At 33.6% G+C, this 26,308-nt stretch overlaps 3 protein-coding genes across 3 annotated transcripts; 2 read left to right on the top strand and 1 right to left on the bottom strand.

Moving 5' to 3' along the window:
- Positions 1 to 270: 270 nt before the first annotated feature.
- On the top strand, positions 271 to 3,324 carry LOC139690858 (uncharacterized). Its single transcript, XM_071588500.1, has 3 exons — positions 271 to 488; positions 2,642 to 2,940; positions 3,032 to 3,324. The coding sequence occupies exons 1-3, from the start codon at positions 433 to 435 to the stop codon at positions 3,322 to 3,324; spliced, it is 648 nt and encodes a 215-aa protein (XP_071444601.1). The 5' UTR covers positions 271 to 432.
- Positions 3,325 to 3,790: 466 nt separating this feature from the next.
- LOC139694451 (uncharacterized) lies at positions 3,791 to 8,182 on the top strand. The gene is made up of 4 exons (XM_071593045.1): positions 3,791 to 4,024; positions 4,229 to 4,767; positions 6,859 to 7,064; positions 7,734 to 8,182. The coding sequence occupies exons 1-4, from the start codon at positions 3,899 to 3,901 to the stop codon at positions 7,955 to 7,957; spliced, it is 1,095 nt and encodes a 364-aa protein (XP_071449146.1). The 5' UTR covers positions 3,791 to 3,898; the 3' UTR covers positions 7,958 to 8,182.
- On the bottom strand, positions 7,955 to 26,296 carry LOC139694430 (probable ATP-dependent RNA helicase DDX10). Its single transcript, XM_071593002.1, has 14 exons — positions 26,050 to 26,296; positions 25,786 to 25,980; positions 25,563 to 25,713; positions 21,975 to 22,096; positions 21,758 to 21,879; positions 20,417 to 20,618; positions 18,495 to 18,657; positions 18,219 to 18,405; positions 17,482 to 17,658; positions 13,458 to 13,684; positions 12,801 to 13,018; positions 11,399 to 11,565; positions 9,893 to 10,135; positions 7,955 to 8,187 (listed from the first exon to the last, which is right to left on the bottom strand). Exons 1-14 carry the CDS (start codon positions 26,164 to 26,166, stop codon positions 8,037 to 8,039), a joined length of 2,442 nt encoding a protein of 813 aa, XP_071449103.1. The 5' UTR covers positions 26,167 to 26,296; the 3' UTR covers positions 7,955 to 8,036.
- Positions 26,297 to 26,308: the final 12 nt, after the last annotated feature.

The raw sequence follows: 26,308 nt of genomic DNA, 5'->3' as shown, positions 1-26,308 counted from the left end.
CATCCATTTGATTTGCCCAACCTAACCCTATCTCTTTGGATGTACCACTGAATAGAAAACCTTTAATTTGTGATATCAATGATATTTTTTTATGTATTTTTTATATCACTATTTTAATTTTGTTTTCTGTTGATTTCAGTCATATGTGAAATTATTGGACAGAAATTTATACCACCAATTGCTATTGAAATTGGTGATCCATTTTCTGAGATCATTGCTCTTTTTGAGGATATAAGGAAAGTTTTACAAAATTGTAGTGAATTACATAAACTTCTTATATATTCCACTGTGACTCTGATCCTACAAGCTTTATTTGTAATAAATGGTGGTCATTCTCATAAAAGTTGCTCGGAAAACCAGAGTAATGGATGGATAAAAAAAGTGCTGCAAAAGATTTCTTCTAAAGTATCATGGTTTGTGAATTTTCTCAAAATGGATGAAACTGAGACTGAATCGTCATCGATGAAGAGAAGCCCTGAAGTAAAAAGGTATGCCTATGTTTAATTATAATAATCTGTATTTATGATTGTCCCAATTTTCACCGACAAATTGAGAACAAAATTAGTATAAATTCCAAAGAAACTGCGGGAGATGCCGCAACAGTAACTTTTAACGGAGTCATCCGCTAATGTGCATTTCAATGCAACAGTTTCAGAGTGTAAAAATCATTCGCCTTGACTGGGATTCGAACCCAGATCCCTCAATATCCAGTCGAGTGCTTTAGCCTCTTAAGCTACCGAGGCGTCCTCTTAAACTCTGAATTCGAATCCCAGTCAAGGCGAATGATTTTGACACTCTGAAACTGTTGCATTGAAAATTAGTATAGTTATGACAGGTAAATGTACATTTTGTTAAAAGGTATATAGACATGTAGCCCTTGCTTGAAAGCTCTATTTTAGTGGAGCTTCCCATATCTATTATAATTTGTGAAATACTTTAAATGTTAACCTATGAACTATTGCTTTTGTATGTAGGCTATTCCGAATCATGTCAAGCAGAGATAGGATCTTGGTACACTATGCAGATCCCAACAAGTCTTTCAGATTTCCAAAAATAACCCTTATATATAGTATTTTGTCACAAAGACATGTTTTGTGGGTTAGTGTAAAATGTGGCTATTATGTTTCAATTGCACTTATTTGCTTAGTTTTGACATCTGCTTATATTTAAAGGAAAATACTAATACAAACAACTAAGTGCCTGTCAGTATTTTTTCCTGTGATTTCTGTTTTTATGAAACCATGAGCATTAATTTAAAAGTACATATAAAAGTTAATTTAACCTCTTTACCTGGAACTACTTCAGTTTGAACTGTCATGAGGTCTTCCTTCAGTCAAGCGTCAAAAAAGTGTAGACCAAAATTTGCTGGAACATCTGACTTTGTATGTTTGAAAATTAATTTTCTAGCATCAAAAATAATTTTTGGCTGTGCTCTCTTTTTAGCTGGGTTTGACACTGATATTTAAGAGCCTTATGTAGCATAAAACAACTAAGTGCCTGTCAGTATTTTTTCCTGTGATTTCTGTTTTTATGAAACCATGAGCATTAATTTAAAAGTACATATAAAAGTTAATTTAACCTCTTTACCGGGAACTACTTCAGTTTGAACTGTCATGAGGTCTTCCTTCAGTCAAGCGTCAAAAAAGTGTAGACCAAAATTTGCTGGAACATCTGACTTTGTATGTTTGAAAATTAATTTTCTAGCATCAAAAATAATTTTTGGCTGTGCTCTCTTTTTAGCTGGGTTTGACACTGATATTTAAGAGCCTTATGTAGCATAAAATATGCATGTATCACAAAGTTTGCTTTGGGATAAAGTGAGGAAATGAGGTGTAAAAATCTGACTTCTGATTTTACAAAAAGTAGCAGAATTAGGCATCTTCAGTCATTGGTTTTGGCATGTCTTGCAAGCTGTATTGCCTAGAAGAAAATATTTTTCCTCCCACATGTCATAATCACAATGCATATGTATATTTGTTGCATAAACACAAGTATGTAAGCATAGGACATGTCTGGGTAAATAAGGGCAGAATAAAAAGGGTAGGGAAAATAGGGACCTATTACCAAAATTTATGGAAAATGAGAAATAGTTTTAGGAATTATAGATGAATAAGTGGCAAGTCATTAAATCATTAACATTTTTAACCCTCAAGTTTCAATATTTTCAAGAAATATTTAATTTTTGTTGTACTTTTCATTACATTTTTATTACACATATTTAAAAAAGGACCCTTTTAAAAAATTTCAATGCATCTATTAGCTAACTATGTGATTAATGCATGACTAAGTTCTTGCCATGCATTCCTTGAATTCATGTATGTCACTTTGCTAACTGGAAAAGTTATCGAATGTGTTCAGAATTAGCCCAGAATGTACCTAGGCCTAATCTGCGCTGACTTTGCTGTCTGTGTTACCACTAACTAATGAGTTCACTTATTTTTTGGAAGACCAGAAAAATATAATTTTGAAGACTTTTATAACAGGAGTCCTTCCTGTTGAACCTCTTCATATGTGATGTGTTTATTTTACATTTGATTTTTATAAAAACTATGCTTAATGATTCAATGTATGCTTTTAAAAAGTTAAAAGTCAAATTATGTCAGCATACATGTGCTAATAGTTGTTCAATTTTCCATTATAGTGAACCCCTTGCAATGGAAGTTGACATTGACAAGAATGTCTCTGGCCAAGAAAACCATGACAAAGATAATGTTTTAGCATCCATACCAGTATTCGCCTGCAGTGTGGTTGGTGGATGTGTAACATTGCAGGACTATAGGGATGGTGGAGTGAGAATTGATGTAAACCAGTGTCTTCTATTTACACTTTGCCTCATCCATCTGACTTTTGGTGATTCTCCTGCAAATTCAGAGGTTGTAAATGTTGGGAATGGAGCTTTCTCAAATATTTGCATAGTTGCAATATGGAAATATTTCAAAGGTTTTTTAAAATCTCTTTGAACTCAGAAATTGATTGAGCCATGCATGTTTAATTTAAATAAGAGTTAACCCTTTTCTCTTTTATTATTCAGGTTATTTGAATTTAAAGGTTGGGAAGTTGAAGGAAGCATTCGATGAAATTGAAGAAGCAGATTTTGCCAAATTTCCTGTTCATTTCAAGAGTAAGAAAGCTATTTTAACGGCCATCATTCTTTTGAAGATGAACAAACCAATGATAGCATTGACTATCTTGAATAAAGATGCTCTGGAATGTGAAGATTGTTTGCCACATTCTTTGCTGCATATTTCAGAAGCATACGAGTGTCTTGATTATGATGAATCTCTATTGGGAGTGCTTCGGCAGTTAGTCAAAGTATGTATGTAACCAGATAAGGTGATAAAATTAAAGAATACATTTTGACAAGAAAATTATATGGAATTAGCAATTTTGGCATTAGTTTGCACAGTCCCCGAAGAATTTCCTTAATATTTTGTGGAAGTGGCAGGAAATAAGTCTCAAGAAAAATATCTGTGTGCTCTGTGACCAGTAAACTCTTTATAAGCCATTAGATGTTAAAGTGTGTCCCAACGCTTCAGATGGCTGGATGTACAATATATACTCAAATATATCTGCTTCTAAAGGAAAAAGTAATAATTTTTGCCGTTCAACCTCAACGTTTTCGCCCCAAGCAAATCCACTTGAACAATTATCAAGATAGAATTATCCATGGTGTAAGCAGGAGTTGAAATCAGATAGTTTGGGTTATGCATTCAGTAACTTTGATATTATCTTCAACTTCTGGATTCTGCCTCATACTAAGGAGGCATTCATAAAATTATTTCTCTAGTCCAATATGTCACCTAGATCAAACTGGTCTTTTTTTGTACTGATTTTGTTGATGAGAATGAGATTGCCATTTTTTCAACATTTATTTTAGGTGCTGAAGCATAGAAACTATATGGAAAATTTACATGCTCATCAGCATTCCATGCTTTTAAAAACTTTGGATTTTATTCATCCACCATGTAAAGTAAACCTGCAAATGGCACTGGAAAAAATGGCATATACATTATGCAAAAATAAGGTATGTTTTGCATGCAACTTGGAATCTGAAAATATGTATAATATATTTATATAACTTATGTAATGTAAATTTCATTGAGGTATGGTAATTTAGTCTTGAAATATTGAATCACTGTTTTCTTAACATATGCTTGTCCTTAAAGTTATTATTATATTTAATTTTTGGTCAGAAATCATGAAAAAAGATTTTGGTTTTCCAAAACAGCTTTATGAAGAATCTGCAGAATACTTCCTGGATCTTCTGGCATTATTGGAAATTAATGGCCCTGCTACAGTATTTCGTTACCATCTACATAATGCAGTGGCAGTGCTTTTATTACTAAGTGAAAATTCTGACATTGACAGAACAAAAGAAGCAATTTGTCTATGTGATAAAGCTGCTAAAATTTTCCAGAATATTTCTGGTATTCAGGATATACCTAAGTTTTCATTATATGAATCTGATGAGGATGGACCAAGTGCAAATAAACGACCCAAACTAGAACTTGAAGTACAGAGCATCTTCGCAGAACTGGACAGAGAAAGAACCAATGCAGATCAGATGAATCTCACTGGAAATTTGGATAACTGTGATAGCATTAGAGTGACAAGTTTTGAAAATGATGACAGCACTGATGAATTACATTCAGATTCTATTTATGCTTCATTGATGTTTTCTGAACATGACTTAATGTCATGCATCCTACTATCAGAATGTGCTTTTAGAGAAAATGATTTCTCTAGAAGTCTGGTGCTTTTGAATAGGTAAGTAAATTATATTGACTGGTGTCGGTAAATTATATTTTAGCACTAAATATATAATTAACTAACCACTAAATTATATGTTGGATCGTTCTTAATTCTCAATTTACGATTGATGTTTGATTGGATTCCTTTTTTAATTGGCTTGGCTGCTGTATAGAAATCCTAACTTTGCTCTTCGCATTCTTCATCACAGCAGGACTTGAATTTTACTGATGGGTAATGTGCTCATTCACAGAAAAATAAATTAAAGTTGTCACAATAGAACATAATGGTCACAGGCAAGGTGAGTATTATGGCCTCCTTCCCTTTAAGGTACTCATGGAATTTACTGAGTTAGTGGTGTACAGAATCATCTCACCTGCTAGACTTCTTTTCCGAGTAGATTTGCTTAAATCATGGAAATGACAAGCAAGAACATTAAAAACAAAAGTATGGTTACTTAAGATTTTGGAAGAAATAATCATACCAATTTGGGATTTTAGATTTTTATATTTTGTAACATACGCCATACTCATAGCTGATAGAATAGTAATCACATAAAATTATCTTTTAAATTTTGTTTTATATAAGTAATCCCGATAGCATGGTAATTCAGTTTATAGTGTATACACTAAAAAGATGTGCGAGCCTGCAGCAAAGAAACTTGGTTTCATCTAATGAGTAGTGAAATAATAGTATGATGAGAGGGAAGGAACTATGCCTTTTTTCATTGGTGAGGCTACATTAGAAAAATCAGGCAAGTACATGTATGGGATCCGAGAAAGTGTTAATTAAGGATTTTAGGCTATGTTCAAAGGAATTCAAATTCATGAAAAATTGGTATGAAAAAAATGTGATGAGGTTACCATTTGATGGTAAAAACTAGGCTGGGAAATGCTCCTAACAAGAAGAGAGTAGAAATTTACATGACTACATATTGAGTACTATTGTAACACCAAGGGTAGGGGTCGAAATTATAAAAAAAACTGATAACATTTGGACAATGCTCATATTCAGATATTCCTTCCCTCTCACAACTTGTGATCTAACAGAAACTTGGTTAAGTTCTCCAGCAATCTTGCAAAACAATTATAATCGATAGTCCATGCTTTAAACTCATAATATTCAGCTGAATTTATATGGTCAAGGATGGTTTTCCAAAACCTCCTGCCCCCACAGTGGCTTGCAGGCTTAGCATGAGTATATCACAATGGATCAAAAGCAGAGGTGGCGACAGGAAGGTGGGGAACGTACCATTCAAATCCATTTTTATTGTTAAATACTTTCAATTTCAGTTCAAGTCAGAATTATGATTTGAAAGAGTGGTTCAAATCATGATGTGCAAAGTGATTGTTTAAATCATTTTCACGCCGATTTTGTCTCATGGATCGAACTGCCTCCTTGGAAACAAGGTTATATTTTCCAATGTGCCACTTAAACATACACTATCGAAGATAGTTTCAGATTAAAGAAATTTTTCATAGAAGTGCATACATGTTCCCAGTCATTTGTCAAACTAATAAATTCTCTCCCCTATTATATCTGCTTACCTTTTATCTACTTGGAGTAACGTCAACTTTTGTGCATCATGGTAATGTGTTTACCATTTGACAGTACACTTTTGACTTTTTGACCAGTCTGAACAATCTGACCACTGTCTGAGGGATTTAAGTACCTACCTATTTAATGCATTCGAATTTTGGCAACAATTATATAAAGTGTCGATAATTTGAAGAGCTTTTACCAAAATATAAATTTATGGATGATAGATAAAACTTTGAATGTTACTGTACTAAATTAATGCAACATAAGATGCCTGAAATCAAAGAATGAGCATGTTTAATTGCAAACTATGAAATTGATTTTTGTGAATTATGACCTCTGGAATGAGTAAATTTACTCAACTATGGAAATTAGCAATGGCATTCTCCAATATTTAAGATAATGTTAAGGTTCCACATCCTGCTTGGTACATTATTAGCCTTTAAGTGGAGCATTGAAATGAAGTAGAAATAATGCTGTATGATTTCTGTAGCAGTAGCTATTTCTTATTTTTTATGAATTACTAATTTTAATGTTCATAAAAATAATTGAATTAAATTAATTTTACAGGTGTCTTCAACGCATCTCCAAACATCAAGTACTGGAAAGAAGCAAAAATCCATGCAGAGATGGTTTCCTAAAAACAACTGATTTTATTTTATCCAAGCTCTGGCTTAAAAAGGCTCAAGTGCTAATGCAGAAAGAATCAGTGAGTGGCATCAATTTTAGCAGAGATATTGAGCATTGTTTCAGAAGTGCCCGCCTTAGGAATCCTGGTAAGAATACCTATAAAGTAGTTACAAGATGTCATACAACTTATTTGGACTTTCAGAATTAAACTAGGTATCTGCTTGAATGATGGACTTTGATGTAAAGACCCTACCTAGGATGCTACTGAAGACATTTTCAACCTAAAAAAAATTGTACATATGTGGTGAAACTTAATAGCAAGCAGTCTTCATTTTAAAATTGAAACTTAGTGAGAATGTCTGTATCTCAATGAAATCTAACAGAATTGAAGGATAGGGATGATAACTGGCAATGGGACTTGTCACAATTTTAGTCTGATATGAGAGTGCTGCTTAGGCGAAATATATCAATCTGTTCAGCCTCATAAATTTCCTTTCTTGGTAGCTTATAAAGCAATTGTCTTTTTTCCCTTCTATTTTTATGCCATCCTCCCCAAAGTGACCACTTGTCTTTGGGGCATTGAAACTCGGATATTTTGGTTGTTTTCAAATTTTAAGTGGTATACGTACATTGGCTCTTAAGTATTTTCATTTTTCTCTATTTTCATGTATCTTATGCCGTTTCATAAATGTATCAGAGATTGTTTTGGTATTGGACATTATGAATTTCAAAGTAATTTTATTTGATTGAAATTCCTCACAGGCATTAATGATAACAGAATGAAAATCAGTAATTTGAATAATTTCTTTCCATAGATAATGCTGATATTAAGTATCACCATATTACATACTTGATGAGATCGGAGAAGAGAGAAGAAATAGATATGAATGAAATTTTACCCATTGTGGAAGGAAAAACAAATTTTGATGGCATAAATCATATGTCAGCTCCCAACTTGGCCATTTGGTTTATATTTCGGTGCCAAGTAACAAAGGAAGAATTTGAAAATCTTAAGGATAAAGTAAAACAACTTGAGTAATTTTTAACAAATATATTTCATAATATATGAAGATGAATAAATTCACCAACACTGAACAAAATGTTTCTGTGAGTCACTTTCATTGCTGGAGCAACTGCATTGCCAATGCTTCCTCTTCTTGTAATGTCAGGCTTCTATCACCAGCTATTTCTGTCGCGAAATCCTTCTTGTGCCTTTTCCTACCACTCTTGGCCAAGTCACTAGAGAGTTTCCTTTTGTTTTGAAGATGGCTAAAGTGTGAACATGGAAATATTTTATATTAATCAACGATTATGGCCATATGGAGAGATTTTAGGTTAATCAATAATTATGGAATTATGCCCATTAGTTTTCATTCGGATATAAATACATACATAGATATAAATTGGTGAACAGTTAAATATGCACACATATATTTTATTAATATACAATACTTTAATCAGGGGTAGACTACAAAATATTTCAGACTTATAAACTATTTTTTTTTGAGCGAGTATAGGCATGACTCAAGGTTATGGAATTTTGAAATCCTGAGGAATAAGCTGGGTTATGATGTGGAATGGAGAATCCTGCTGACTGAGGGACTATCAGAAGGAGAAGGGAAAAATGATGCACGGAGAACTTTCAACATTGAAATAACAAGCTCTGCTGTATAATTACCAACTGTCAGAAGGAAATTTTTAAAGGACAATCCAAATATATCTCAAAAAGTTAAACAATTTGTTTATTGACTCAAAGTGCTGCTGCATGTTTCCATTATTTCTAAAGAGTAGGACTTGAGAATCCTGTAAATTAACTCAACCCACAGATATTGCACATAGGTACTAACCAAACATGACACATTCGTTACAGTTGAAAAATCTTAACTCTACCCAAGTTGATGTTTGAGAAAAATGCCTGGTGGAAACAAGCAGCTTAGCCTTAACCCATTGTAGGACACCAGAGAATCTGACAAGGAGACCTCAACCATCAAATGGTACAATTTCCAAAATGGGTCTTTTCTATCATTGATGTAAAATTGTTAAAGAGCTTTCCCAAAGAATGAAAACATATGATTGCACAGATAACCACCGTGATGATCGGTGGTTGAATGAGTCAAATGCAGCACATTCACTAATTGAACTGTTCCAAGAAATAATAAAACTGAAAAAGGGCCAATGAAGTGGCTCAAAATTTGATGAAAAATATCACTGAGAAAAGCTTTGCAGAAATAAAATTTCCACTTGAGCCTTGTCTCTGATGGAGTGTACCATTTCCAAAGTGAAATTTTTGCTGCAGTCAATAAACAATAAAATTTAGATTGCATTAAGTGCACTTGATTCACATCTTCCCAAACGGTTGCCAGATATATGCAATCACTCATACTTAGCATCATCACTCCACTGCTTAGCACTTATTTTGCAGACATGTTTTATACGCTATTAGTTTTCCCACCATGCTATTATGAAAAAAAGGTGTGTGAGCAATATGGCATTTCCCTTTCACCCAACATTGTCACATCAGTTACCAGGAAGTTCCCTAGGACAAAAAAGACACACGGGCAACTAATTTTTAAGGTAGTAAAAAAAGCTTGATTTCCAGAAAGGGTTTCAAGAGGTTATGGACAGCATTTTTTACTAGTGCAGACTTAGCAAGTGAGTTATGCAAAAATCAGACTAGTTTGACTAGAACAGAAGAGAACAAAATAGAACATTCCCAGTGAAAATGTATTGTACGTGAAAAAAAAATACTACTGAAGTGGTGAAGTTCTTTTTTAAAGACAATAACACAAAAAGTCCCTAAAGAATCCTATTCTGCAGCTTTCCACAAAACTAACAGCAGCAACATAAAGTATATATAAATTACAATTAATTTAAAATAAACATATCTCGGACTTTTACCTGCACACACAATCAACAATATGGATTAGTTATTAACATTCACCACTTATGGAGCTAAATAAAAGGTTTATCTTACCTGCTCAGATCTTCTTCAGGCAAACTAGAGCTTTCTGCTTCACTTCCATTGGCACTTTCATTTTCAGATTCTTCATCACCACTATTCTTCTTTCCAAACACTTTATCAGGATCAGGTAACCAAGACATATCAGGACCGTCACTCTCTGAATCACTGAATTCGTCTTCTTCTTCTTCATCAATCTTTCCCGCTTTTAACTTCCTTTCGTTCATCTTGGCCTCCTTCAGCTTCTTTTTCTGTTCTCTGAAAGACAAACATTGATATTCTCCACTAAAATTATTCAAACTCAAAAATACAATAAAAAATTAAAGAGTTGCATTTCTGCACATATGAAAAGCAGCAGTCAAAAATCATTACATGGAAATAAAATATTACTGGATTGATAAAATTAATGTATCTCCTTTTGTGTGACCCTGTGCATTTTTCTTAGCAACAGAAAAACTACAAAAGTACATTTATGAATTCCATGAGAAAACCATCCTATGCCTGTTGAGTACAAAAAGATACCTGAAAATTAATGAATTTTATCCATCCATTAAGCAAAGTGCAGGGGAGATGGATAATTTTAAAAAAGACCTGTCAAAAGGTCTGAAATACCCCCTGTGAACATGCCTCTTGTTATTCACATTGGAATTACTTTATCCATGCAATATCCCTCATTTCGAAAACAGGATTAAATGGAAAACATAACAATAAACAGTGGTAATAACCTTGATAGGTGAAGGCAGTTAAAACAATAAATGTTCTTCAAGTTCCTGCTGATGTGTTTTGCCGAGAAGATTAGAATTTCAACCAACAAAGGAAAATTAGTAAAATATAATGTGGCTCAGTAGCCTTGTAGAGCTTAATTAGTATGGAATTATTAGTTCAGCTGGTAAAAATTTGGAAGCCAATGATTGATAGTAGAGAAATTAAAAATTTAAACATGGAAATGTGATAAGAAGAGATTAGGATCTGAGAAAATTATGGTCAGGAGATCTTCAGATCACTTTGACTTGAAGACAAAATTCAAGAATGGAGTTGAAAGTGTGGTCACAAAAACAACCTATATGAATGACACCTCCTGCAAAGTAGAATGAAATCTTCACAAACTAGACATCGAGGATAAGCCTTCAGAATTATTTCAAGATAAATAACTACTTTTAGAAAACTCTTACCAAATATCTGGCAAAAAAGGTGTAGGATATTGAGATGCCATTTTCATAATACAAGATAATAGTTTCAAGAAAAAGGTTCAGTATTAACATGATGAAAGATGTTCTAAGAAGAAAGAAGTTTGTGAGGTGTAATTGACATTTAAGTCAAGCTAATATAAGACGGAGAGGAGACATTTTTTTTGTAAATCATTAGAAGACCCTGTTTTGGGTATTACATCACTGCTTGAAATGTATCACAATGACAGACATCCCGATACATGTTTAGGTGGAGCCTAGCAATGGAATATTGCAATTGCCAATGCATTCTTCCATCAAATTGGCAAAAATGAATTATGCTATAATTTCTCACCTGTGCTTGGCTTTGACCCTTTCTCGGAAGAGCTTCCTGTCAAACTGATCCTCTTCTTTCAATGCTATCTTGGCTTTCTCTATATCGATGCCTCCCTCTGGAGTCTCTTCATTTTCATATTTAAGAGCAGCTTCTGAAACTTTTTCCTTTGCATAATTCTTAATTGCCTGCAATGCAAAAGCACAATGTGTTCAGGGATTGTTAGGTTTTAAGGGAGTTTTAAGAATTAAATTAGCAGGTGGCACAATTATTATTACTAAATAAGGAGCCTAATAAGAAAAATAAACCTTAAAATTAAATTAAAGATACTCAATTTTGTGATTACATAATGCCAAATCCAAAGAGGAGGCACCACTACAGGATACTTGGGCACAGTTTGTTATCATTGGGTAGAAATTAAAAGAAAATCTACACACACACTGCATATATTCCTTATATATACACCATAAACAAAGTTATCAACCCGAAGGTTGGTTAATCCAGTACTAAGCCTGATGGTATGCAAAATTCACACATGAGATTAGGGGCAGTTCCTTTCCCTGTGCCGGTTATGGTTTCCCAGGAAAATCTAGTACCCAAAAAATCACAAAACTTAGGTGGAGCTAAGGGTGCTCAGAGAGGCTTGCTTGGGGATTGAAGCCTCAACCCTCTGGTCAGTAGTTAAACTCTCTATCCCAGGGCTACTGTGACCCCACCTTATACCATAAACCATCAAATATATCAATTTAAGAAATCACAGTGTCAAAAAATGCTGATTTTGCCTTACTATCCCAAGTCAATTATTTTAATTTCATAAATTTTACACTGTTTAATGTAAATACATATTTATCATTAACATTCACAGGGGATAAGATGCCTTTTAGCTAACCCAACTTTCTCAGATTGATGTCTTGCCTCAGACTTATATTTACTGAAATGAGGAGAGAACATGGACCATCAAAGGTATATAGAATAACAACAGAATAACAACAAAATCTGCACACATGAACTGAGTGAATACTATGCTATGAATTCTGCACATGAAATTAGCAATAATTAGTAATATTTCATGCCCAAGGCCAATAATGTAGACTGAAATGAATTTATGCTGGGATTTATACAAGTAGTATTTAGGGATGTCAAATACTGAGGTCACTTCACCAGTTAACACTCCATAAAAAACATGACCGCACCCATACTGAGGTAGGATGGAAACAAGGTTTGACAGGACCATCCACAGTTATTCACAACTTGGGAAACATAACTATCACACTAAATACTCTTGTTAATGAATTTTGCAAATAAATATATATCTCACATACACATATATATCACAAATATACTCAATATGAATAATAAAATATAACGCTAATGGCATACTTGTATCAACTGTTAAATATTAATGTATGGAGGCAGCACTTACATTCCCTTCTTCATCAAAGACAGTTTTCTTGTTGGCCACAATCCTCTTTTTCAGGACACGTTTAGCAATTGCTGCTTTGGTCAACACCTTCTTCTTTTGTTTTAGGGACAACTCTTCCTCACTTTCAATACCATTCTCTTCCTTATCATTTAAATCATTCTCTAGGTCATGATTTTTCCTTTTTACTACCAAAATATCTTCTTCACTATCACTCTCAGCTGTAAAGCAAATATTATTATTTGGCATTAGTATTAGCCACTGATGAGCTGATTAAATGTTAAATAAAATAAGTAATGCTAATGAGATGTGCAGTCCATAGAGAAAAACTTCTATTTTAGAAAGTGGTAGAGTCAAAAGATTTCGGCTTGTAACCACTGATCATCAATTTCATCGGCAAAAGCAGACTGTTGGTCTATACCACAATTATGCATCCCATTTTGTTAAGTATACACCCAAATTTATTTGACTTGGGCTAGATTTGGGATATTTAGGTACAAATATGAATTTCCTGCAGTACACTTGGCATTTTCATTTTCCAAGATGAAAGAGATAACATGTCTAGGATTTCTTCAGCAAATGTTTTTGTGGTACCTGCAACATAAATTACCCCCAAAATGATTATTTTATAAATAAATAAAAAAATAATAAATTACTAACCACTCCCAAACTTAAATGGTTTTTGAAATCTGGAAACTGGATTTTTGCATTCCATAGATTTAGTTAGAGCATCATCATCACTTTCATCCTCATCATGGCTTTGACTGGAACCATTATTTTTAGATTCATTTTCTGATGATTCTTCCTCATTCTTTACAACAGCAGCTTTTTTCCTTTCCATCCGTTGTAAAAATCTTATTCTTGGTGGTATGGCTAACCCTAAGGAACTAGAAGCAGCAAAATTATTCATTAATGATATGAAACATTATGAGGTGCATAAAAATTTTAAAGTGAACAATGCTAACAATCCATGGCAACAAATACATTTCTTAAAACTATCACCACACTGATGGAAAAATATCATATTTCCCAGCCCATAAGATGCACTTATTATACTCGAAAATGTGCTCCAAAATCAATCTGCCTCTAATGGGCCAGCAGTACACGGGTATAACCTTGACCAATAAGCGCAAGCAGATTTTCAGGAAAAATAATCATTATTCAGTACTTTTTCCAGCATCAGGCATAGAAATTGATTGCTTTGATTACAAATTTCAGTAATATCACTGTTCTGAGACAGTAATAAGCAACGGAGTTTTAATATTTTGTTGAAAGTCCTTCGTAAATAAATCACAAATGTATACAATGTAGTGCATTTAGTTTCATCTCACATGTGATGCTGCCACAAAACTCAATATGAGTAACTTTAACGGGGATCTTTCCCCTCTGTTAATACATGCATCGTATCATTTTTCCCGATAAACTCATGAGTCAACAGGCATTCAACGCTAAGTGGTATGAGAGTGTTGTAAAGGCATAGAACATATGGTCCCTTTGAACAGAAATTTCAATAATATCAAAATAATAACAGAAACTAAGCATTGAATGGAAAGTTAAAATGATAATAACCTCAGAGGATCTTAAGAGAGAAGATTGTCTTGCAGTATTGAATTTTCACTTAAATTTGTGAATTAAGTTTCAGAACATGGAAACAAGTTGACTTAAAGGCATTTTGGCCCAGTGACAATGAATTTCTGGAATTCTTTGATGAATAAAAGTTGACATAAGTGTGGCTGCTTATTTTTAAATGTAACAATTCAATTTTCTACATATTTAGTGTTAATATCAAAATACTTTGATTGTCACACTTTCTGATCCAAATATCTTATCATCATCATAACTTCATCCCTACAAATCAGGGTGCATCTTATGGGCAGGGTAATATGGTATGAATAAACAAACCACATATGTACATCTCCTTAGAACATATAATAAGTACAATTAAGTGGACCTCTAACAAGTATATGTTTAATTTTTTGCTGTTTCCATTTGAGTGCAGTTTGACTGATGAGAATACCTAACCTTTAAAATCATCGCAAAAAAGGCTTGGGATAGGCAAAATTATACTGAATGTAGAATTATTACACATATTTAGTCAACTTCACATGTTCATTTATTATAACCATATTGCCATCCAGGATATGGGTTAGATACATCCTACCCTTAGAATTTGTCATTCCACCCTGGATAGAGATTCAAAATATTTTCTCACTCACTACTATAGTTAGCACCAAAATAATATACATTTGATAATCCGTTGATAAAAATTGAAATTAAAACGTTGGAAAATTAGCCGGTAGATTGACTTAGTGTTACCCTGAGTCACTATGTATTTTAACATAGTATGCAGTGTGATAGTTTTTGTTGCCCAAATATTGTTTATGGGATTGTACCAACACATGTTGTTATTGTGGAGGACTTGTATTTTGTGAAAAAAATAAGGAAGATGAGGAAAAATAAGTCTGTGGGACCGGACAGTATATCAATTGACATTCTAAAACTGGGTGATTCCGAAATAGCTTTGTACCTGAGTCATCTATTCAAAGTAACTTTAAATAATGATGCCTTGCCCAATGATTGGAAAAAAGAAAATATTACACCAATTTTCAAGAAAGGGGATAAAACAATAGCCAACGATTATAGACCGGTAAGCATAACCTCAGTTGTTTGCAAAACAATGGAAAAAAAATCGCTGACTACATTCGGGAATGGTGGGCAAGAGATAGATGGCTATTCAAACACCAACATGGGTTTAGAACGGGATACTTGTGTGAAACGCAGCTTTTGGGATTTAGCCAATACATCGGCTATGCAATAGATGAAGGAAAGGATGTTGATGCAGTAATCGTTGATTTCTCGGCAGCTTTCGATGGAGTGCCTCACGATAAATTATTGTTAAAGTTGGATTCATTACCATTGGATTGGATCATGTAGCAGTCATTGCAAATATTTAGGCATTTACTTAACTAAGGATCTTGGGTGGGGAGTCCTAGTAGATAATGTGACAAGGAAGGCATTTAAAGTACTTCATTGGGTAATGAGAAATTTATTTCAGAAGTAGCGTAGCCACAAAAGAAAAAGCATATAAGGTAAGATATATTAAAAAAATAGAAAAAGTTCAAAGAAAGGCAGCAAGATATGTACTTGGAAGGTACAAAAGAACAGATAGTGTCACAGAAATATTAGATATACTGAAATGGAAGAGTTTGAAAAATAGAAGAAAAAGGAGTAGGTTAGGCACAATGTATAGAATTGTTAAAAATGATGAAGCGTGGGAAGATTGATGGAAAGGGACAGAAAAACCTAACTTTAAGGGAAAAAAAGACCATAGTTTCAAGATAAAAATAAGAATGCAAAAAACAAATAAGAAAAAATACTCTTTTTTAAATAGAACTATTTTTGATTGGAACCAGCTGCCTGGAGGTTTGTTTGTGCCCTTTCCATCCAATTTTAGGAGTTTTAAGAATAAATTACATGTAAAGCAGTCACTGGGTGATAAACTTCACTGTAGTAATTAAAATATTGTTTGTATGTTATGTGGACGGCATTTTGTAGGTGATGTGGAAGTGTCATTGTATGTAAGAATATTTTGTCTCCTATCTGTTTTTCTAGAGCGTGTATATATGTATGTTCGTTGTAAGAGTGATCATTGATCAAATTGACCGTTGCCACCAGGACAATTGCCTAATTGCAACGTAATTCTTAATTAATAATAATAACTGCCCATTTGAGACCATATGACAATCAATACTTCTTTCTACAAGAGAATTGACAGTTGCTTGTTCTTATATGTGATTAGAATTTGCTATGACTTCTTAAAATGATGAAAATATATATGCTCATAATTAGCAATATGTCCCTGATTCTGTTTCAAATATAGAAAGATTGTTTAGGATGATTAAAAACTATTTACACAAGCTTTTATAGAAGAAACATGAGATTTTTAGCTGGAAAACTTTAACAAAGCACAGTTAAAATGTCACGCACAACCCATGTTTTTATGCTTGATCACATCATTGATATGCTTATACCATAAATTGTAATATCCTACCACACAGTTTCAAAATCACATGTTATAGTAATAGAATTATGAGTAAATGAAAAGTATTTGACAGTAATGTTTTGTTTTAAGATGGGAGAGACTTCAGTTGAAGATGTAAACTTTACTTCTCGTAAGTCATTATTCATAGAGATATATTACTAATGATAGAATTTAAAATCACAACATTGCAATTAGTGAGTTATCTCTGACCATACTTTTGCTTGGTTATAGCATTTTGATTTGCTTTACAAATTACGGGGGAAATTACAACACATAATTCACCTATATTTCACAATGCTTTAATACTACTAAAATGGAAAATTGTAAATTTGCTATTCGCAGTTTCCCTAGAGATTTAAATGCTAGTTTCAGGTTCTTTTCCCATTCAAATTTGTTCAGAAAGGATCAATGGAATAGGGAGCATATATATCATCATAATGACAACATTCTCTTTGGAAATGGCTGAAATTTAAATACTATATCATACATATCTACATAAAGATAGGTGGTTAACGGAATTCAGTATGGTTTTATTAAGAAATTTTGCCTAGTTAAACGGATCCCCCAGAATTTCTAATAAAATTATTTATCACAACTTCAAGGTAGAAAGATCAAATTAATAAAATATACTATGCATCATACCTGGAATAAGCATCTGTCTTCAGTGAATTCACTTTGAACACTTCTTTGTCTTTCATAAGAAATACAGATTTAACATAGGCAACAAACGCTCGTTGAGCACTGGCTTTTAGTTCACAGTCTCGAGCCAGCAATGCCTCTAATTTTCTTTGCGGGGATTGAAGTTTATTGGCACTAATCCTGTAATAATACATGAAGGAATATTTTGAACATCAATTAAGGCAAATTAATAAAACGTCCATTCACATACATAATAAACTTGAATTCCACACATTACAGGATTGAACAAAAGATAAGAAGGAAAGTTTAACAGTTAACTTACTATGTATAATTTGCTTATTACAAAGGAAAATAAGTGTCGTCAACACGAAAAACTTGATTTTGTATAAAAATTGAAGTATTTCTTACATTCTAATCTTTAACATTCCCTCTCATACAAAATACATATAAAATTGCAATTGATTGTCTACCTCTGTTTGACAAAATAGAAGAAATAATCTAATAACCATCAGAAAGTTGGCATTGGTAAAAATAAGTCATGCATCAAATTAAAGTATTTACAATACTGTGTGAAAAATACTTCAAAAGGCCAACACTGATTAACTTAAAAGTGTGTTTGTCATTTAAATAAACATTCATTATCATGGGACATAGATTAGCAAGAAAAATCAATGAAAATGATACTGAATAAGCAATTACAAAAAATGAACGTTTAACTTGAGAAATATTAAATATCTTACATAATTTGATTGATGGGTACTTTGGCCGTTTCTAAATGTTTCACCATTGCATCCTTTTCTGATGGCAAAAGTACCAGCAAAGATTCTCCTCCTTTTTCATAACGAGCGGTACGGCCTGCCCGGTGAATGTATGTAGCTGCATCCTCGGGGCAGTCTAGCTGAATAACCCAATGCACAGCTGGGAAATCTAATAAAAATTAGGTCAGGATTACAAAAAAAAACCAGAATTGGAAAAGAATTAAGTTGAAACGGTTTTACATATATTTCAAAACTGACCAAGTCCTCGAGCAGCAATATCAGTGGCAAACAGAACAGCATGCTTTTTTCGACAGAAAGATTCATAAATTGCCATCCGCTTCAGTTGATGTAGGGATCCATAAAGAGCAAGGAGACTCACTCCAGGGCGTAGCCTACAAAAGGCTTCGAACATAAACTTCACCTTGGTAAAAGAATGAAGGACACAATGAGTCTCTTAAAATAAAGGTATGGTGAAGCTTTGAATACACAAGAAAATATTAATATCAGGTGAGATTGGTAAAGCACACTAGAGCGAGTTCTCTTCAGTCAGTATACTGGAAAAAGAGGAGTACGGTGGCAGGATGTCACACCCAACATTACTTTTTCCATTCATAAATTGGTTCAATGCTTAAAATTTGCTGATTTGAGCAAGATCTTATATCTCAGGCCAGTGCTGAGAGTTATATATCTAAGGTTGCCTATGGTTTTGTTGACCAATTCACAGCAAGCACAAGCAAAGTCAACCTTAGATACGCAGCTCTAGGTAAAAGACTTAGCCACTCCTCATTACTTACAATTAGGCAAAATAAAAACTTATTGAGAAGGGTGAATGGATCAAAGGAAATAATTGATCTTGATTTTTGGCTAAACATAAAATCTTTTGCATTGGTATATCTGTTAACGAGAATATCTCTAACAACAGCATGCAATAATATCAAAATTTGTAATTCCATTCAGTTATTACACTTAAATGCCAAAAGTTTAGAGAATAGCTTGTTAGTGGGTGCAATCAATTAAATTGCTACAATGAAAGATAATCTGTATTGATTTTGAACAATTATATTTTTACTCCCTCCTTAAATATGTATGCATTAAATATATGTGAAAGTATTGCATTTATAAAAAATGAGACATAGGACTTTTAAGGGAACTACAGGGAACCTGTATGTATATGTTTTGAAGTGAAAACATTTTGACCATCCTTTCTTATAGCTCTGTGAGTGCAGGTGATTAAAACTTTGTTGGTATGACAGCTCAAAAAGTATTAGTTATAGATTTTGGCTGAACATTTTAATTTAAGTAGATTGCTTAGAATTTGACAAAAACTGATTTATCAGAAATAACACTTTACCAAAGATCATTTTTATTATTTTATCAATTTTCATGGTTATAACTTCAATATCAATGCAAGGAGAGGACTTTGGTAGAACAGAATTCTTTTCAACTTGTGAAAAAATGTTGTTGAATACTGAGATTACAAAAGTATTCATCCCCATCCTACTTGTACAAAAATAACCCAGATTCCATATTAAAAAATAGATCAAAAACACTTTAATGATAAATTATATAAGACTTCATACAAAAGAATGTAATCATACATACACTGTAGAGTGCTAGAAGAAGGCACCAGCAGATAACTGAAAGTGACATTATTCTAAAAAAATATATGACAAACCTATGAAATAATGTTCATGTGCCAGACATTTCCATTTGTATTCTAGGAATGCTTTTTGAAAAGTGATCATACTGTTCCAGAAAAGCACTTCATGGAAAAAATAAGTATCCTGCATAGTCCATGAACAAGTGAACATGCATTTCCAAGTGTTCAGGGAAGGCTCAAGTCACATGAGCATTCTAAGAACAGTCTCAAGAATATAAAAAAATGGAATGTTCAGCGTGGCTTTACTTTTATGAGTATTGCTTTTGAAGAAATGTTCTTCATATATGTATCCCATAAAAAATTCAAAGAACTTAAAAAATTCAATTAAAAGAGCAACAAGGAACCTACATATCAGAAATGTAAAATGAACAGCTTATGCCTGACTACAATTGCTAGAAACCTCCATGAAGAGGGAAACAGAATTTTTCCAAAGTAACAATAAAAAGACATGAATAATATACTAAAACATTCTAATTACATAAACTATGGCAAACAGAAGCATAAAAATCACAAAATTTACCTGTTTACAGCTAGACATGAAAACAAGTATTTTGTGTTTCTTGTGGTTTCGAAGGAAAGACCATAGCATTGAAACTTTCTCTTCTAATTCCACAACAAGATAACTTTGCCTTAATCCTTCAGGTGTACTGTGTTTGGCATGCTCATGGACAGACACATACATGGGGTCCTTCAAACTAAGCCGTGCCAAATCTTTCACTGACCTGAAAATCATAATGGAAATTCCATGAAAAATCCTCAGGAGTATGAGAGAAACACTACTATGAAATTTAACATTAATTAGTTTAACCCATGGATCATATGTTCCAACATTTCCCAGGGTTAACTGAAACCTTGGATGGTGGAAAATGAACTTCTGTTCTTGTTTTCATACATGTAGTCAGTTTATCTTGGAAGGGAAGGAATCTTCCTATTACTCTTATTAATTGCCTTCTTAGAACTTCCAGCCATTTTTTTTGTTTGGGCTAATATTGAGAATATAATGGGAATGAATTAATTATTACGAGGAACTCAAGAGGTTTAGCATGCTTAATTATTATTACACAATGGGCCATAGGAGAGGCAAGAGATTTCCTTTTGCTTTCTCTTCCTGCCTCTCCATCATTTTAAGGGTAATGCAGGATAGAAGGGATACAGGGACTAGCCAGAGATGATTGGGCTTCATTTGGTTTCCTTGATGAATATAATAGGGCATCAAAACATGGGATGTCATGGGGTCTGTCTGTGCGCTGAATATCCAGAATTAACCACAAAGTTGTCACTGAACAGGCCATAAGGATGTGGTCACCTGGGGCCCCTTCTCATATGGTCCAAACCCTCTCCGAGGCCCACTGTTTTTTTTAAAGCACTCCATTTATACACTGCCTCAAAGAGCTCTGCCCAAGTTAGCTTTGAGGAAAACCCCAGGGACAACAATTTGTAGGTTATCTACAACTTCATGATGCCACATTAATTGAGGGACCTTGATCCAATTGTCCTCAAGACTGATGCTACTGATGACAAGGGAATTAGAGCAGCCTGACTTAGGGACTGTAACCAGGATAGTTGAGAACAGTTGGAGAGGGGGTGGGCTCAAAAAGGGTTGTCTACCCCTGCTTGGAGATGTGTTTCCACAACACCCTTCCAAAAAAAACCTTCTCTATGGATGAGAACTGAGGAAAATAATACCAATTATTTGTGACAGTAGTTTGGCTCAGCTACTTGAGCAGCAATGTTAGTTAACTGGTGCTGATGAAGAATGGTTTTAGAATTTTTGTCACACCACTATAAGTAGATCGACTATATACTTATGAATGTCCAAAACATAGATGAATCAAAAATAACAAAAAAATGCCATTCCTACCTTGTCTGCGTGGCAGAAAATAACAATGTTTGTCTCTCTGTGGGTAAATTTTGAATAATGCTATTCATTGTTTCTTCAAATCCCATATCTAAGCAACGGTCAGCTTCGTCAAGCACCAATATCTTGATTTAAATAAAGGAAAACATGACATTATTCTTTTTACCATTATCATTAAGAACAAGCAGCTTTGATGTTGTTTCATTAATAATTCAATTACCTGCATGTTGGAACATGTGAAGAGATAATTCTCATCCATGTGCTGCAACAGCCTTCCAGGTGTGCATATCACAATATTAACTTGGTCCATCCTCTTTCTTTCAAAGAGCCAATCTTTGCCACCTGCGGCCAGTTTAAAAATACATATTAAATGAGCAAAATTAAGTAAATTATTTGAAATATTATACAGAAGAGAAGAGACAGAATTCGCAATTACATATGCACAAACTAGACATATTACAGTGAAATAGCAACATAGGGCAATAATGAAAATATTTAAAAATTGTATTTTCCAGTTGAATGAAGTTTTTTCTGATAAATCATATACCATAATATCATTTTGTAGAGATAAATAATTTACTTTGGTATTCAGTATTGATGAATGTATAGCATCTCATACCAATTCATTTATTATTAATAAAGAATTTTGACGTAAAAAATTAATAACACTGCCAGAGTAGACAAAAACTAACTCAGTTCTCAGTATTGATGAATGTATAGCATCTCATACCAATTCATTTATTATTATAAAGAATTTTGACGTAAAAAATTAATAACACTGCCAGAGTAGACAAAAACTAACTCAAGTCAAGTCACGAGAGCCAATGGCGCTTAATGTATTTAAAATGTGGAGATATGTTAATATTTGATAGCTATAAAAATAATTTATGGATTGAGCATATTTTCCTTCAAAATTAAATTAATCGTCTATTTCCTTCCCTTACTAAGCATCTACAATAACCAAGAATTTCTAAACATACCATATCCTACACCAGGAATGAAGTACCAGGCCTCCTGGGTTGAACAACTACAAATGTTTTGCTCTTTGGCCAATGTAAACCTATAGTTATCTGAGGATATTAATCAAAATGCTGCTAAAACCAGCTCACAAATTATCAGATATCATTATTTGACCAACTATACATGCCCAGTTACACTTAAGCATTGTTCAGGTGGTGAGGAAACTAGGGCAACCGTTGTTGTTGATTGCCCTGAAGTATGCTTAAAGATTTCCTCCAAGATTACTTACATTCCATCAGTTCCCAAGCCTCTGGCAATAAATAATCCTAGTTTTTCAGTACTACTTCTGAGGCGATTGAAAATTGTGTGAAATATATGCTGAATGGCAAACAATGTTACAGCATTTAAGTGAAAGAGCTAAATGCCTCTTTCATTATAATTTTTGACAGCCAGAGTTAAAAAGTGCTCCAGACCCTGGCTAAATAACGCGAACTTGAGTTCTTTCAAATCAAGACGACCAACATGGCGGAGCTGCAGGCAATGAGTCGAATAATTCAAACCAATAACTGGAGAAAAATTGGGACGAATATAGAATGAATAAAGGACAATCTTAAGGAATTCCATTTGAGCATAAAGAGGCTACATCATAAACTGGATAGAATGCCTAGTTGCTTTGTTGACTAATGGTGACTTTTATGTAATTCGTGTCTATAAACAACGGTTAAACGAGGAGGAAGGAGTGACAGTGTTCCTAAGAGGTTTTGCCAATGCTACCATATATTGCCATTAGAATAGACAAACATGGGGGTGTCATGATATTTATTTGGAAGAATTAACAGAATAAAGGTATTTATGCATCTTGCTCTGCCTTGAACCAAACCTAGAAGCAGTAGCAATTGAACTGGTGACATATAAAACAGTCATTCCCTTTTTCTACTAATTACTTAATGGTCATGAATCCCTATTTTTGAACCCACTTAAAATTATTTTCAATTAGTTCCAATTGAACAATCATTTAAATTCATAAAAATATTGATACCCTCAAAAGTATAACTTTTGCTTCAATTAATTATGGTTTGCTATTGAAAATGGTATTTTAGTTCAAGAAAATTAGGACATGTAGTTTTAAAGGCTCAAATAAACATACTGTGCTACATATAGAGTTTAAGAAAATACTTTGACATTTTCAAAATGCAGCCAGGCATGTGGAGTTCAATGTTAGAGGTGAGGAGGTAAATAACAAAACTGGAGGAATGCTTGACTGATTCAGGAAGTATTATGAATGAAAGTAGAAAGAGCAGTAGAGGAATTTGAAGACTGTTATGGAAAAAATTTAGTTTAATAAAATATGAAATTATTATGCTCTTCTTCCTTATTGTTGGTAAAATTGTCCCTCACTTTTGTTTTAACTTTGCTCTCATGGTCAAAGTGTACTGATGTTTAGTCGATACGTAGCTCGCAGAGCTATAGGATGCTTATCGGAGAACAATCAATAAGCAAAGAAGAGTTAGAGGAGGATATTAGAATTCACAGGCAAACTGATCAATAAAGTATTGTTTTGCCATTGCCTAATGGATCTCAATCCACATGTTGAAGAATAAACAATGTGACATATTTAAAATATCCTATCACTTTTGATGCAGGATACATGATTATTTTGAACACTTGATAAGTCCCTTCACATTTTAAGAAAAATATTCATGAAAGAACAGTCTAGGCTTTAGAATGTGTATCAAATAAAAAAAACAGTTATTCTTCCACGATTTTGACAGCGCCAATATGGCAATTTCATGACAATTTACTCCTTATGATTTTGAGCCATCAATGTAAAGATTACTTTTTAAGAGCTCTCCGGAATATCCTGTTTCCTTTTAATCCCTTAATTCTCTTGTAGCGCCTCTAAGTTTCCTTCAGTAATGGTCTGCAGTAAACTCTTGTGCTTCAGGATATGCCCACACAATTCCCCTCTTCTTTTCAGTATCCTTCTCTCTTTAAAGTACATAATTCTTCAATTGTTACTGTCCATTATATTTCCAACATTATTCTGCAGCACTACATCACCATTCTCTCCTATTTTCTTCTCTCTGCTGCCCCCATCGCCCAAGTGTCACATCTGTAGAAAAATACAAGCCATCGAATTGTCTTGCTATGTTTTTGCTAGTACTGTTAGCTGTTTGCTTGTATAATATAAAACCATAGCAGCTCTTCCTATCCATTCCTGTCAACTATCTCACCCTTGATTCCTCCATTAGCCTTACTATCTAAGTAGCAAAACTCTTATGTTTGTCCCAGTGCATCTTTCCCTAACTTTTATTAGGAGATTTTCTTTCCTACTCGAATAAATTTGTTGAATTTTGTTTATCCGGAGGTTGATTTTTTTCATTCCCTTCTCCATATTTGCTAGTATACTTGAAAGGCCCTTTTCAATCTCTGCCAGCCTAGCTACGTACGTTTGCATTCCTCAGCATAGTTATCCTTTCTCGCTGAATTTGTACAACACCTCTTTTCTTTTCCTTGATCTAGTTAATTGCCTTTTAAATAGACAGATTAAATACCAATGGCGATAGTGAGCAGCCCAGTTTGACTTTTTTGACACCCACAGAAAAACAATAACAAAGGATGTACGCAAAATAAATTAAATCGCAGAGTTTTCGGAACACACACAATTAAGTGAATATTTACAAAAAATATTTTTTAAGATGAATTGACTCAAGGGTTTGACTTACTTCTTGCTTAATTGGAATGACAGCTAACATAATTGCCGAAATAAAATTTTTCAAATTGCAAAAACCAAACACATCCATTCTAAGGTTTGCTATCATGTTCGAACATAACAAAAATCACTTACCAATTATCAAACCTGCTGAGAAATCGTGATATTGTCCAACCTTTTTCAGAGCTTCAAAAATCTGGTAAGCCAGTTCTCGCGTCGGTGTTATTATCAGGGCACCTACGCCATCTAATCTCGTCCACTGACTGCAATACAGTTTTTCGAGGATCTGAAATGATTTTTTCAATTGAAAATTAGAGTAGAATGAGATGAATTATGGCACCGAAGCACAAATACTTACTGGAATTAAAAAGGCTAACGTTTTCCCACTTCCTGTTTTTGCTGCTCCAAGAATATCCATTCCTCTCAAACTTAGCATAAGACTTTCTCTTTGAATTTCGGTAGGTTTGATGAACCCATGCTCTTTTAACCCTTTAAGCGTCTTCTGAGAGAGAGGAAAATCTCGAAAAAACTTTCCAGTTGTTTCTGTGTTAACCTGAAAGTAATTAGTATTAAATTTGCTGTGATAAAAGATTCAGACAAAAAACTATGTACTTAATAATACTTTGTCATATAGGTCCGTCAACTTCTTTATTTCTTCTCTTTCGATTACACTTGTGCTGGGCTTCGCCTTGAACGCTTTAAACTTCTTTTTAGTTCTGTTAAAGTTTTTTTTATCCATTTCGATCGATGGCAAGATCTTTATCGGATTAAATGCAGAGAGAATTACATTAAATAATCGACAACAGGAACCAAAACATCAACAGCGGCGGACACAGTACGTCAATTTCTCTTGCCATGCGGTTCTTTCACGTCACTCCACT

This window comes from Hetaerina americana, unplaced genomic scaffold, assembly GCF_022747635.1.
Source record: "Hetaerina americana unplaced genomic scaffold, ioHetAmer1.1.p SCAF_1, whole genome shotgun sequence".
Lineage (NCBI taxonomy): Eukaryota > Metazoa > Arthropoda > Insecta > Odonata > Calopterygidae > Hetaerina > Hetaerina americana.
This window is presented reverse-complemented; position numbering and strand designations above follow the sequence as displayed.

Excerpts from the sequence above, each read along its gene's own strand:
- LOC139694430 (XM_071593002.1), bottom strand. The coding sequence starts at position 26,166 with ATGGATAAAAAAAACTTTAACAGAACTAAAAAGAAGTTTAAAGCGTTC. Across the intron at positions 25,981-26,049 it reads TGACGGACCTATATGACAAA|GTTAACACAGAAACAACTGG; the intron begins GTATTATTAAGT and ends AATTACTTTCAG. Across the intron at positions 17,659-18,218 it reads GTACCCATCAATCAAATTAT|GATTAGTGCCAATAAACTTC; the intron begins GTAAGATATTTA and ends GTATTATTACAG.
- LOC139694451 (XM_071593045.1), top strand. The coding sequence starts at position 3,899 with ATGGAAAATTTACATGCTCATCAGCATTCCATGCTTTTAAAAACTTTG. Across the intron at positions 4,025-4,228 it reads ATACATTATGCAAAAATAAG|CTTTATGAAGAATCTGCAGA; the intron begins GTATGTTTTGCA and ends TTTCCAAAACAG. Across the intron at positions 7,065-7,733 it reads TGCCCGCCTTAGGAATCCTG|ATAATGCTGATATTAAGTAT; the intron begins GTAAGAATACCT and ends TTCTTTCCATAG.
- LOC139690858 (XM_071588500.1), top strand. The coding sequence starts at position 433 with ATGGATGAAACTGAGACTGAATCGTCATCGATGAAGAGAAGCCCTGAA. Across the intron at positions 489-2,641 it reads AGAAGCCCTGAAGTAAAAAG|TGAACCCCTTGCAATGGAAG; the intron begins GTATGCCTATGT and ends TTTCCATTATAG. Across the intron at positions 2,941-3,031 it reads AATATGGAAATATTTCAAAG|GTTATTTGAATTTAAAGGTT; the intron begins GTTTTTTAAAAT and ends TTTATTATTCAG.